Source organism: Haematobia irritans, chromosome 2 (genome assembly GCF_050003625.1).
Source record: "Haematobia irritans isolate KBUSLIRL chromosome 2, ASM5000362v1, whole genome shotgun sequence".
Lineage (NCBI taxonomy): Eukaryota > Metazoa > Arthropoda > Insecta > Diptera > Muscidae > Haematobia > Haematobia irritans.
In genome coordinates this window covers 125921499-125936495 of record NC_134398.1, presented here as the reverse complement: position 1 = coordinate 125936495, position 14997 = coordinate 125921499, and the positions used below count along the sequence as shown (strand labels likewise).

Below are 14997 nucleotides of genomic sequence, written 5' to 3'. Positions count from 1 at the left end.
ATACCAGTTTTCCGCCATTGACGGCTTTAGATGAGTTCTTCGGTAACTAATTATTTAACCTGTTGTAGAAAATATCCGCTCACATGGAACAGGTGTTGCGGTTATGCAAAGCCTTTTTAGAGAATGAATGTATAGTCTTGGAAAAATAGACCATTTTAATGGATCCATTTTATGATCAATACAATTCTCGTTCAAATATTTATCGAATTCTTTTATTGCGGCTACGGTGTTGTTTTCAGGTTTCAGATTACTTTTGTAATCTTAAACCTGAAAACCGTCGAAATACTTCCAATACTCCGGCTCATTTCCTTCTACATTCTGATAAGTTTGGATATCTTTAGTAGAATTGTTGTGTAAATCAATTTCAGGCAATCTAATGCGACAAATCTTTTCCCTTAATTGCTTAACCGCCGCTTTGTAAGAAAAGTCGATTATGAATGCTCTTTGTTTGAAGCGCGGATCCAATAAAGTGCTTTCAGCATAAAGGTAATTCTTATCATAGTCACCAAATCGGGCAACTAGGTCGCCGTTAATAGAAGAAACGGTTGGATTAATTGATTGAGTATTTTGCATTGCATTTTTTAAAATGTTGCAAAGAATCAAAGCTTTGGAAAGTGTAACTCTTTTTTCTGCAGAAATTTCCATTCTCATCTGATAAAATGGCCTGAGAATTGGAAAAATTTCTTCGATTAGGTCCCATTCCTTGATTGGAATTAATAAATCTGGTCAAATGAGTGACAGTGTTATTATTACAGCATCTTTCATGTTTTGAATTCTATGCAGCATACGTAGAGTTCCAACGAGTTTTCACATCATACTTCAATTTAAGGGGTTTATCCGTATTGACTCTTTGGAACTTTTTTTTTTTTTTTTGAAACTTTTGTCTATTGGTTACAATGCGTTTTGAACAATCAAATTTGAAGTGTGAGCCTCCAACCCGATTTCCTACGCGGATTGCTGCCACTATATATGTTATCTTGTTCAGTATGCCGAATTCAATGCAAATATTTTTAAGCAAATTAGATTTCATTTCAGTGTTTTCATCAATATAATGTGCTGTTATAGCCAAGCAGCTGCAATGTGATCGGGATTTCCAGCTATCAGTGGTCAAACAAACCGCACAGCCGGTGTTGAACACGTACAAGTTCAACAAAAGCGCATTGGATATCTTTTTCTAGATCGCAAGGTATAATTTGGACATCGTGAAATCATCACCAAAAGATTTTTAAACTCACGTTCTTCGACCAACTTGAAGGAATACTAGCGTTTCACAATCATTTTTAACACTTGCAAATATTTTTTTTCAATTTTCCTTTTCGTTAGGGGGTTTTGAAGAAATTGTGCTATGTTGGGTGTACTCTTCGCCATTTGTTTTTAGACTTTTGGACCCCTACGTGACTATGTCACTAGTATTCTGATATTCTTCCTCGCTTTCGTTTATAGTAGATAGTGGTTGCCTTTCCGCTGCTACTGGTAAAAGTGGATGTTTCAGTTTTATATGTCGGCTTAAATAGCTTAGCTTTGCTGAAGCAAAGCTAGTGGAACTCTTGCAGTATTCGCATTTTGCTTTCCCGTCTTCAAAATGCAACCAAAAGGAATTTGTTCTTTTAGCTTCCGACATTTTCCAGGCATCACTGAAACTATTTATACACATTAGACAATTTTATTGTATGCCTGTTCTTATTTTACGATCATAATTACGACCATTTTTCATATCAAAAATATATATAGGGACGAAGTCTTTCTTTTTTTGCAGCAAACAAAGTCATATCATTTTTTTCTTTTTTTGCCGCCTTTTTTCTCTAAAAAAACAATCTGCGGACCACGGAGCGTAAATTGAAAAAAAAAAAAAAATGCAAAAGAGTGCCTAAGCGAATGATGAAAGCGAAATAGATGGAACTATTAGTAAAGCCTTCATTGGAACAAGTTCCTTCCGGTAGGACACACGATTATCTTCCATGTTTGGCAAAGGCGCTCGCTATACAGTGTCGGCCACGACGTTCAAACTTATTTTATGTACTCGATATCAAAGTCGAATTGCAGTGACTCGAGTGCCCATCCGGCTTAGCGTCCCGAAGGATTCAGAATATATATATAAATCACAAAATGGAGAATGAAATCGGGGCAGCTGAGGACGGTTGTAACTGTCAAGGCCTGTTTTATTTGTTCAAATGCATCGTTCTGTTCGGTAAGAAAGAAAAAGAAAGCTTAAGATTGTGAGTACTAATGCCCGGATTGATACAATTATTTCACCAAATTCTAATATAAATCCGCCACAAACTCCTACTTTGCTAGCGCTCGAAAAAATACAACTACTATTCCGGCTATTACAGTAAATTATACTGCTGGTAAATCTGTCCAGTCTATAGAAACATCTGGGTCCAACGAACAATAATTAGATCATAAAATTTAGTATTCGCCATTATCCTGATCTTGTTTAAAAGTTTTTACTCCAAACCCTATGTGCGCCCCTATTGCGCCGAAACATTCCCGAAAGACATATCATCGTCTGCTTGTCAGTATCATACCTTCCGATCGATTTCTCTTCAGCCATATGCAGCCAATATATGGAACTAATCTTCCCCCTACTAACAACCAAACTATTAGGCTGCTCATGAAAACATTTAAAAATAAAAAGTATAATTGGTGAGATTTTTTTCAATTTCTTCAGTCAAATGATTAAACATCTATAAAACATCTGATTTTGAATAAGTTGTTCTCAGTGTAAAACAAAACAAAATTTGTATAATATTCGTAGGTTCTGATCTCCTGATGGAATTCATTCATATGTAGCCGCTAGCACACACACTGACTCTTTCTCTCTCTCTCTATGTTTGCCAATTTAGAAAATTTGCCCAGATTATAATAAGAAATGCTTAACTCTTTAATAATACATAGCCAACGTAAGGGCTGAAAGGAAATGAAATCTACGACTACGCATTGAAAGCTATAAAAGTTTGTAGGTTAGGGATAACTAAACAGAATACTATATTCATCGCCGCCCACATTTAAATTGTTTCTTAAGTACAAAGTATGCAAGAATACACGTACAGTTTCATTTTATTATGTCAATGCTACTTAGTTATTAAAATACCTGTCTATTATCGTTGTTCTTCGATGATTATGAGCTTACATCCAACAGAAAGAGAACAGACCAAAAGTAATATTGTCGACACAATGTGCTGTAAATAATTAACTAGATTTAAGGGCTTGTGAAGATACGCACTGTAAGTAATTGACACATAAAATGCTTAAACTCAAGAGAAACTACATTTTATGCCAGATTTAATTAAAACTATTCGAATTAGCAGAATATGCAGGCACTTAATAGTTGTCACTAATGTTGTTAGTAGTTCTATTGTTGGTTGTCATCATGTGCTAAATTTAAACCGGATCGGATGAAATTTACTCCACCAAAAGCTTTAATATCTTAAATCTAAGGGTTGTATATGAACTCATACGGACCAATGTTTGCATGGTTGTTGGAGGACACATCATGTACCTAATTTCAAACGGATTAGATAAAAATTGTCTTCCAATCTGGGGATCGGTTTATCAACACACCAGCAATTGTACCGATCTATAAAACAGTAAACAAGTATATACAGCAGTAAGTTCGGCCGGGCCGAATCTTAAATACCCACCACCATGAACCAAATATTAGGGTTTCCTTTGAAATTTAAGGAGGGCTTGAGGACACTTCCCGAAGATAAATTTAAAGATTTCACCTATGAGGACTATATCAGATTCTGGATTTATAAGAACCATTTTTGTTTGAGTTTTAGAGGAATCATTAACATCTCTTGTAAGTGTGCAAGAAAATTATAAAATAACGTCTTGATTTGAAATCTTAAATCTGTAGAAGTAAAATCTGGAAATTTTACATTGAGTTTCAAGCAATTTTCATGATCAGTGCGCCTCCTACACCCTCAAGAAGTGAAGTCGGTCTATGCTATATGGAGGCATTACCAAATGGACCGATAAAAACTTAATCCGATACACGTTTTTGTGATCCTAAAATACCAGAATATTTACAATTTCAGGCAAATCAGATAAAAACTACGGTTTCTAGAAACCCAAGGAGTTAAATCGGGAGATCGTTCTTATGGGGGCTATACTAAAATATGGACCGATACTCACCGTTTTCGGCACACCTCTTTATGACCCGAAAATACCTTTAGATTTCCAATTTCAGGCAAATAGGATAAAAACTTCGGATTCTAGAAGCCCAAGAAGTAAAATCGGGAAATCGGTCTATATGGGGGCTATACCAAAATATGGACCGATACTCACCATTTTCGGCACACCTCTTTATAGTCCTAAAATACCTCTAGATTTCCAATTTCAGACAAATTGGATAAAAACTACGGTTTCTATAAGCCCAAGACCCCAAATCGGGAGGTCGTTTTATATGAGGACCATACCAAAACATGGCACACGTATTTGTGGTCCTACAATACCTCTAGATTTCCAATTTCACGTAAATTGAATAAAAACTGCGGTTTCTATAAGCCCAAGAAGTAAAATCGGGAGATCGGTCTATATGGGGGCTATACCAAAATATGGATCGATACTTACAATTTTTGGCACACGTATTTGTGGTCCTACAATACCTCTATATTTCCAATTTCAGGTAAATTGAATAAAAACTGCGATTTCTATAAGCCCAAGACCCAAAATTCTTGATCAGGGAGAAATTCTAAGACGATATAGCAATGTCCGTCTGTCTGTCTGGCTGGCTGTCTGTCTGTCTGTTGTAATCACGCTATAGTCTTCAATAATAAAGCAATCGTGCTGAAATTTCGGACAAACTCGTCTTTTGTCTGCAGGCAGGTCAAGTTCGAAGATGGGCTATATCGGTTTTGATATAGCCCCCATATAAACCGACCTCCCGATTTGGGGTCTTGGGCTTATAAAAACCTTAGTTTCTATACAATTAGTTTTGTGAAATTGGAAATCTAGAGGTATTTTATGACCACAAAGAGGTGTGCCAAAAATGGTGAGTATCGGTCCATGTTTTGGTATAGCCCCCATATAGACCGATCTCCGGATTATATTTCTAGGGCTTCTAGAATCGATAGTTTCTATCCAATTCGCCTGAAATTGGAAATCTAGAGGTATTTTAGCACCATAAAGAGGTGTGCCAAAAATGGTGACTATCGGTTGATATTTAGGTATAGCCCCCATATATACCGATTTCCCAATTTTAATTCTTGGGCTTCTAGAATCCGTAGTTATTGTCCAATTTGGTTGAAATTTGAAATCTAGAGGTATTTTAGGACCATAAAGAGGTGGGTCGAAAATGGTGAGTATCGGTCCATGTTTTGGTATAGCCCCCATATAGACCGATCTCCAGTTTTTCCTTCTTGGGCGTCTAAAATCTGTAGTTTTTATACAATTTGCCTGAAATTAGGAATCAAGAGATATTTTAAAACTCTAAAGAGGTGTGCTGAAAATGATGAGTATCGGACCATGTTTTTATATAGCCCCCATATAGACCGATCTCCAGATTTTATTCTTGGGCTTATAGAAACCGTAGTTTTTATCCAACTTGCCTCAAATTGGAAATCTAGAGGACCATAAAGAGGTATGCCGAAAATGGTGAGTATAGGTCCATGTTTTGATATAGCCATCAGATAGACCGATCTCCCGATATTACTTTTTGGGCTTCTAGAAACCGTAATTGTTGTCCACTTTGCCTGAAATCGAAAATCTGGAGGTTTTTAGGAATATAAATAGGTGTGCAAGAAATAATTTTATTCTTTAGGCTTCTAGAATCCGTAGTTTTTATCTAATTTGCCTGAAATGAGAAATCTAGAGGTATTTTAGGACCTTAAATATGAGAGCCGAAAATGGCGTGTAGTGGTCCATGTTTTGGTTTATCTCCCAATTAGACCGATCTCCCGATTTTACTTCTTGGGCTTTTAGAAACCATAGTTTTTTTCAAATTTGCATGAAACTTGAAATCTAGAGGTATTTTAGGACCATAAAGACGTGAATATCGGTCCATGTGCACTGATAATGAAAATTGCTTGAAACTGAATTACAGTTTCCAGATTTTACTTCTGGTAATCATTTAAATAATGGGGGTAAAAATCTACAGATGTTAGATTTTAAATCAAGGCGTTATTTCATCGTTTTCTTGCACACTTGCACACTATGTTTATGATTCCTCTAAAACTCAAACAAATATGGTTCTTATAAATCCAGAATCTGCTCTAGTCTTCATAGGTAAAATCTTTGAATTTATCTTCGGGAAGTGTACTGGTTGAACTGTTCTGCTTGTCATCAAATCCCCCTGCAATTCTCATAGGAAACTAAAGGGTGATACTGCCAAAATTTGGTCAAGGGAAAACGCGTGTAAATCGGTGAAATCGTTTATTTAAAAAATCAAATTAAATTTCTTTTTCAAGTTCAATTAGTAAAAAATTCAGGAAAAATATTCAGTTAGGCTTTCGCTTTTCCAAATCCGAATTGCCGGGCCTCACGCTTGACACCTGCCATAAGATTTTGTACATCCACCTTGTCCACCTTCTTCGCCGCAGAAAGTCAGTTTGCCTTGAACTGCTGCTCGTCCTTAGCAGTTTTTTTGGTCTTCTTTAGGTTCCGCTTGACAATAGCCCAGTATTTCTCAATTGGGCGGAGCTCTGGCGTGTTGGGAGGGTTCTTGTCCTTGGGAACCACCTGAACGTTGTTGGCGGCGTACCACTCCATGGCCTTTTTACCGTAATGGCAAGATGCCAAATCCGGCCAAAACAGTACGGAACAACCGTGTTTCTTCAGGAAAGGCAGCAGACGTTTATTCAAACACTCTTTCACGTAAATTTCTTGGTTGACAGTCCCGGAAGCTATGAAAATGCTGCTTTTCAAGCCACAGGTACAGATGGCTTGCCAAACCAGATATTTCTTTGCGAACTTTGACAGTTTTATGTGCTTGAAAATATCTGCTAACTTTGCCCTTCCTTTTGCCGTATAAAACACCTGTCCCGGAAGCTGCTTGTAGTCGGCTTTGACGTAGGTTTCGTCGTCCATTACCACGCAGTCAAACTTCGTCAGCATCGTCGTGTACAGCCTCCGGGATCGCGCTTTGGCCGTCGTATTTTGTTTATCATCGCGATTTGGAGTCACTACCTTCTTGTAAGTCGATAGTCCGGTTCGTTTTTTGGCTCGATGCACGGTTGTAGACGATACACCCAGCTTCCGGTTTTCGATTTCCCCCCGATCCAGACTTCCTGGCTGTCGACAAACGTTCCCCAAACACTTTATTTACATTTGTAACGGTTGATTTGGCAACTTTTAGCGATTTTGCCAGCTTTGCATGCGAGTAGCTCGGATTTTCGCGATGAGCGAGCAAAATTTTGATACGCTGCTCTTCTGGCTTGGACGGCATTTTGACAACTGAAGAGTGAATTCCAAAATCAAAATAGGAGCAACATTCTACACACACACACCTTCAAAATGAGGGGTGTTCAGGTTTTTTAAATGCAAAATTGAAAGAAATACGTCAAGTTTATATTGACCAAATTTTGACCGTATCACCCTTTATAATATTTGATTCATGGTGGTGGGTATTTAAGATTCGGCCCGGCCGAAGTTACTGCTTTATATACTTGTTATTTATCAATGTTGCAATCCAAATTTATTCCAATTTAAATGTTTCGCAACACCAAAAAGTATGCTTTACATTTATGTATGAAAGGTACAGCGTCAGTGCTGCCGCTAGTGAAAAATAGAGTGAAGTCGATTTTGGAAAGAAGCGGAGTAGATTGAATAAAATTGAAGTAGCATACATTTTTGAAAACAAAACAATATAATTCATTTTATTATACCCTCCACCATAGGATGGGGGTATATTAACTTTCCGTTTGTAACACATCGAAATATTGCTCTAAGACCCCATAAAGTATATATATTCTAGGTCGTGGTGAAATTCTGAGTCGATCTGAGCATGTCCGTCCGTCCGTCTGTTGAAATCACGCTAACTTCCGAACGAAAGATGCTATCGACTTGAAACTTGGCACAAGTAGTTGTTATTGATGTAGGTCGGATGGTATTGCAAATGGGCCATATCGGTCCACTTTTACGTATAGGCTCCATATAAACGGACCCCCAAATTTGGCTTGCGGGGTCTAAGAGAAGCAAATTTCATCCGATCCAGCTGAAATTTTGTACATGGTGTAAGTATATGGTCTCTAACAACTATGCAAAAATGGGTCCACATCGGTTAATATTTCAATGATTAAAACCGCTATGTTCATCGTAATTAAAGGAATAGGAAAAACAATTAGTAATATGGGGAAAAATTTAAAAATTTGAATCAGAACAAAAAGTGAAGCAGATTTTTGGAAGAAGGAGTGACGAAGTAAATTTTGTGAAAATGAAGCAAAATACTTCGATTGAAGTATAGGGTGATTTGTTAAGAGCTTGATAACTTTTTTTTTAAAAAAAAAGCATAAAATTTGCAAAATCTCATCGGTTCTTTATTTGAAACGTTAGATTGGTCCATGACATTTACTTTTTGAAGATAATTTCATTTAAATGTTGACCGCGGCTGCGTCTTAGGTGGTCCATTCGGAAAGTCCAATTTTGGGCAACTTTTTCGAGCATTTCGGCCGGAATAGCCCGAATTTCTTCGGAAATGTTGTCTTCCAAAGCTGGAATAGTTGCTGGCTTATTTCTGTAGACTTTAGACTTGACGTAGCCCCACAAAAAATAGTCTAAAGGCGTCAAATCGCATGATCTTGGTGGCCAACTTACCGGTCCATTTCTTGAGATGAATTGTTCTCCGAAGTTTTCCCTCAAAATGGCCATAGAATCGCGAGCTGTGTGGCATGTAGCGCCATCTTGTTGAAACCACATGTCAACCAAGTTCAGTTCTTCCATTTTTGGCAACAAAAAGTTTGTTAGCATCGAACGATAGCGATCGCCATTCACCGTAACGTTGCGTCCAACAGCATCTTTGAAAAAATACGGTCCAATGATTCCACCAGCGTACAAACCACACCAAACAGTGCATTTTTCGGGATGCATGGGCAGTTCTTGAACGGCTTCTGGTTGCTCTTCACTCCAAATGCGGCAATTTTGCTTATTTACGTAGCCATTCAACCAGAAATGAGCCTCATCGCTGAACAAAATTTGTCGATAAAAAAGCGGATTTTCTGCCAACTTTTCTAGGGCCCATTCACTGAAAATTCGACGTTGTGGCTCTTTAGTAAGTCTATTCATGATGAAATGTCAAAGCATACTGAGCATCTTTCTCTTTGACACCATGTCTGAAATCCCACGTGATCTGTCAAATACTAATGCATGAAAATCCTAACCTCAAAAGAATCACCCTTTAGTAGCGGCAGCACTGTACAGCGTTATCTGCGATAGTGATTTATTTGTTTACAGAAAATAATCCTTATACAGTAATAATCTTAAACAAGTATATACGGCCGTAAGTTCGCCCAGGCCGAAGCTTATGTACCCTCCATCATGGATTGCGTAGAAGCTTCTTCTAAACACTGCCATCCACAATCGAATTACTTAAGTTGCGGTAACGCTTGCCGATGGCAAGGTATCTTAAAACCTCCTAACACCATCTTCCAAATTGTAAGTAAGTCCATACGTGGTATATATTAAATCAAAAAAGATCGATCCAATACGTGTATAATTCAGTTTGACAAAGTAGACATAAAATTTTGACAAAATTTTCTACAGAAATAAAATTTTAACAAAATTTTCTATAGAAATAAAAATTTTGACAAAATATTCTATAGAAAGAAAATTTTGACAAAAATTTCTACAGAAATAAAATTTTAACAAAATTTTCTATAGATATAAACTTTTGACAAAATTTTCTATAGAAATAAAATCTTGGTAGATTATTTGTGGCTCGAGTGGCAACCATGATTATGAACCGAATAAAATTTGAACAAAATTTTCTATACAAATAAAATTTTGAAAATGATGAAAATTTTATTATGAACCGTATAAAATTTTAACAAAATTTTCTCTGGAAATAAAATTTTGACAAAATTTTCTACAGAAATAAAATTTTGGTAGATTATTTTTGGCTCTAGTGGCAACCATGATTATGAACCGATATGGACCAATTTTTGTGTGATTGGACCAATTTTCGTATGGTTGTTAGCGACCATATACTAACACCACGTTCCTAATTTGAACCGGATTGGATGAATTTTGCTCCTTCAAGAGGCTCCGGAGGTCAAATCTGGAGAACGTTTTATATGGGGGCTATATATAATTATGGACCGATATGGACCAATTCGGGCACGGTTGTTAAAGATCATATACTAACACCATGTTCCAAATTACAACCGGCTTGGATGAAATTTGCTTCCCTTGGAGACTTCGCATGCCAAATCTGGGGATCGGTTTATATGGGGGCTATATATAGTTATGAACCGACGTGGACCAATTTTTGCATGGTTGTTAGAGACCATATACCAACATCATGTACCAAATTTCAGCCAGATCGGATGAAATTTGCTTCTCTTTGAGGCTCCGCAAGCCAAATCTGGGGATCGGTTTATATGGGGGCTATATATAGTTATGAACCGACGTGGACCAATTTTTGCATGGTTGTTAGAGACCATATACCAACAATATGTACCAAATTTCAGCCGGATCGGATGAAATATGCTTCTCTTAGAGGCTCCACAAGCCAAATCTGGGGATCGGTTTATATGGGGGCTATATATAATTAAGGACCGATATGGACCAATTTTTGCATGGTTGTTAGAGACCATATCCAACATCATGTACCAAATTTCAGCCGGATCGGATGAAATTTTCTTCTCTTTGAGGCTCCGCAAGCCAAATATGGGGATCGGTTTATATGGGGGCTATATATAATTATGAACTGACGTGGACCAATTTTTGCATGGTTGTTAGAGACCATATACCAACATCATGTACAAAATTTCAGCCAGATCGGATGAAATTTGCTTCTCTTTGAGGCTCCGCAAGCCAAATCTGGGGACCGGTTTATATGGGGGTTATATATAATTATGGACCGATGTGGACCAATTTTTGCATGGTTGTTAGAGACCATATACCAACACCATGTACCAAATTTCAGCAGGATCGGATGAAATTTGCTTCTCTTTTAGGCTCCGCAAGCCAAATCTAGGGATCGGTTTATATGGGGGCTATATATAATTATGGACCGATGTGGACCAATTTTTGCATGGTTATTAGAGACCATATACCAACGCCATGTACCAAATTTCAGCCGGATCGGATGAAATATGCTTCTGTTATAGGCTCCACAAGCCAAATCTGAGGGTCCCTTTATATGGGGGCTATACGTAAAAGTGGACCGATATGGCCCATTTTCAATACCATCTGACCTACATCGATAACAACTACTTGTGCCAAGTTTCAAGTCGATAGCTTGTTTCGTTCGGAAGTTAGCGTGATTTCAACAGACGGACGGACGGACATGCTTATATCGACTCAGAATTTCACCACGACCCAGAATGTATATACTTTATGGGGTCTTAGAGCAATATTTCGATGTGTTACAAACGGAATGACAAAGTTAATATACCCACATCCTATGATTTAGGGTATAACAAAATGCCAAAAAATTTGCGAATAGGCTTTTTTGGTTTAAGGTTATCGTTGCTTTTGTGGCTGACGATGGTAATGTTTCTTATTTACTTTAAGTTTATCCGGACGGAATATCTGTGTTTGAAAAGAATATTACAGTGTGGCCAATCGGTACGAATTGTCACGATGACTAAATATTCGATAAATGTGTTATCGATCACATTAACAAGCAGCAGTATCGATTATGCCTTCGGACTTAACTTATAGTGTGGCCAACGTCTGGGATATGTTTGACACGATCACTGTCGTCCGGATAAACTTATAGTCTGGACGACGCATTAATCGCTACAAGTTCCATAACATGGCATCAATCACGCCTAAAATTATGTTGCATATTTTTCAGTAACAGATATATCATTCTTCTTCACGTACCCTCGTTGCGATTGTGATTCAATTCAATTGTTTAAAACAAATAATCCTCATTCAGTATTTATTTTAAACAAAGTGTACTCATATACATAAGTACACATAAGTATGTGTGCGTATTTGGACATATACGCATTCGTTGTGGCGGCTATGGTTAAAATCCATTGTTGTCGTTGTTGCTGATATTGGAAAAATCTTTTTAATCGCTACAAGTGCAGCAACAGCAACAACCACCTCCAACCACAAAAAATACACCAATAACCAAATCATTCAGCAAACAAAATTTCTGTGAATCAAAAATTTTGTTTACAGTCGATCACTGGCCATTGTGGCTAAAAGACAAACAACAACATTTCGATTAAGAACTGAAGCATTATTGTTTAAAAAAAATCAAGTGCCTTTAACGTAAACGAATAAAGAAATAAAAATATTTTCATTTAATGAAAGAGAAAGAAATGAAATAATTGCAGTCACTCATAATGATAAGAACGTTCGATCGATCGCATCGTATGGATAACTCTTTAGTCGAGTTCGGTGAACAATCCAAAGTGCTTGTCTGTCTTGTGAAGTGGAGTGAATTTTTTGTTTTTTTTTTCTCTTTACAATGTAAACCAATAAACCCAATTTGGGAAATATCATAATGGAAAGTCCGAAAGATCGAATATTATATGAGCATTACTCTCGGGACATCGTTCCAATTATAGACAAAAATTCACAGAGTGATGCGGAAGTGGAAACTAGAATAAATCTTCTAAATGACCACAAAGAATTCGTTGACAGTTTACGTCAGACCAAACGGATATGGAAGGTTCCTTGGTTTATACTGATAATGTGTTTGCTGCAGGTAAATGTAAATCAGAGGTGTTTTTGCAGGTTCAGTTGAAGTTCTTGTATATAGGGTTTTTCAAAAACAAGTGTCTATAAGTTCGACCGGGTCGAATCTTAAATACTCACCACCCTGAATCAAATAAAATAGCCTCCTCTGGAAACCCCTCGCCAAAAATATACAGTGAAACCTCTCAAACTTGGACACTCTGAAAACCGGACACATCCCAAATTTCGACAATTGTCTGGGGACGTTTGCTATATTAACACATTAGAATTAACCTCTCATAACTGGACAAGTCCACTATTCAGAGGTTCCACTGTATAGTATTTCAGGTGGATTTTACCTTTTGCTGCCAAGCCCGAATTATATGAAGACTTTCTTATTGCAATTTATATTTTCCGTGTTATGCAGATGTACAAAATAAAGAAAATGAAACAACGGGAGACACATTGCGAAACTTAGAAATGCACTATTGCGGATTACAGTGTCTCAGCAGATAATGGGATAAAGTAATTCCGTGTATATTATTTTACCGATCGTCTTAGAATTAAATTCTGAGTTGATTTAGCGATGTCAGTCTGTCAGCCTGTCAGTTCGTGTATTTTTGTGTGCGCAGCTCGCAGTTTAAGTCGGATCGTCCTCAAATTTGGCATCTCTCTTCGGATCAAAGACGATCGCTATTGTTTTTGGAAAAAAATCGGTTCAGATTTAGATATAGCTGTCATATATATTTATCACAGATTTGATCATAACTGATGTCTTTTAGAACCGATCTTCTTCAAATTCCGTACATCTGATTGTTTTGCAAATCCCGTAAAGCCTGATATGCATTTATATGGTCCTAGAGGCCAGAGTTTCATACTGATGTGCTTAAAAATGCACAAGGAGTACAACTGATGATATTGTCAAGTATGCACAATTTGGTTGAAATTGGTTGAGATATATCTAAGCTCTCATATATATCTTTCGCCCGATTTACCCTCTTATGATCAAGGGTGCCAAAGTTTTATAATGATTTAAGTGGAATTTTTCAGAGAGAGTAGAACTAACATTTTAACTATGCGTGCCAAATTTGGTAAAAGTCGGTTCAGATTTAGATATAGCTCTCATATATGTATTTCTTACGCCCGATAAAGGTTCATATGACTATCGGAGGCCAAAGTTTCATTCCGATTTATTCGAAATTTTGCACTGAGAACAGAAGTTTACCAAACCAAATTTGGCACATTTTAGCAATATGTTCCAAATTTGGGTTAAATCGGTTCAATGGGAGTTATATTAGGAGCCACCGTGGTGCAATGGTTAGCATGCCCGCCTTGCATACACAGGGTCGTGAGTTCAAACCCAGTTTCGACCAAACTCTAAAAAGTTTTTCAGCGGTGGATTATGCCACCTCAATAATGCTGGTGACATTTCTGAGTGTTTCAAAGCTTCTCTAAGTGGTTTCACTACATTGTGGAACGCCGTTCGGGCTCAGCTATAAAAAGGAGGTCTCTTGTCTTTGAGCTTAACATAGAATCGGCCAGCACTCAGTGATAAAAGAGAAGTTCACCACTGTTAAATCGCAATGGACTGAATAGTCCAAGTGAGCCTGAAATATCGGGCTGCCACTGTATCTAACCTAACCTAGATCCCATATATATATGGCTGATTTCAGGAAACAGTATGGGTATTTTATACCCATTTTAAATGGGGGTTTACTCCAATTTTATTGATATTATTGATTAGATTATACATTCTGTTTAAGTGTGTCGAAACAATTCGATTCAGATTCCGGTTTAGACAATTATGGCTAAAATACCCACATCATATTTTGCTAACATGGTGTTTCGTCCCAGAGTTTTAACGATTTAAAGCTTAGAGTTTATAGAAGTATAAAAAATGTTCTCCAAATCGGTTCAGATTTAAATATTTGTGTATGGGAACCTAAGCCTTCCTAAAACTACCAACAAAGTTGAAGGATTTGAGATGGTATGAAAAATGTTGGTCTACATAGTAGTGAAGGTTATAATATAGTAGACCCCGCCCGAAATTAGACTTTACTTACTTATTTCAGTATGTCTCAAACATTTTAGTTCATCTAAACGTGCACCCTCAAAAAAAATCGCCTCTCTTACATATGTTCCAAACATATTTTGCAGGAAGCACATATATTATTGGATACTGCCGAAACATTAATATGT

General features: G+C 37.2%; 1 protein-coding gene across 1 annotated transcript in view; it reads left to right on the top strand.

The window, feature by feature from the left end:
- Positions 1-12304: 12304 nt before the first annotated feature.
- rho-6 (serine protease rhomboid 6) overlaps positions 12305-14997 on the top strand; it is a 63143-nt gene continuing 60450 nt past the window's right edge. Inside the window, exon 1 of the mRNA XM_075296109.1 lies at positions 12305-12829. Coding sequence (XP_075152224.1) covers positions 12626-12829 — 204 coding nt within the window. The 5' untranslated portion in view covers positions 12305-12625. The remainder of the gene's footprint in view (positions 12830-14997) is intronic.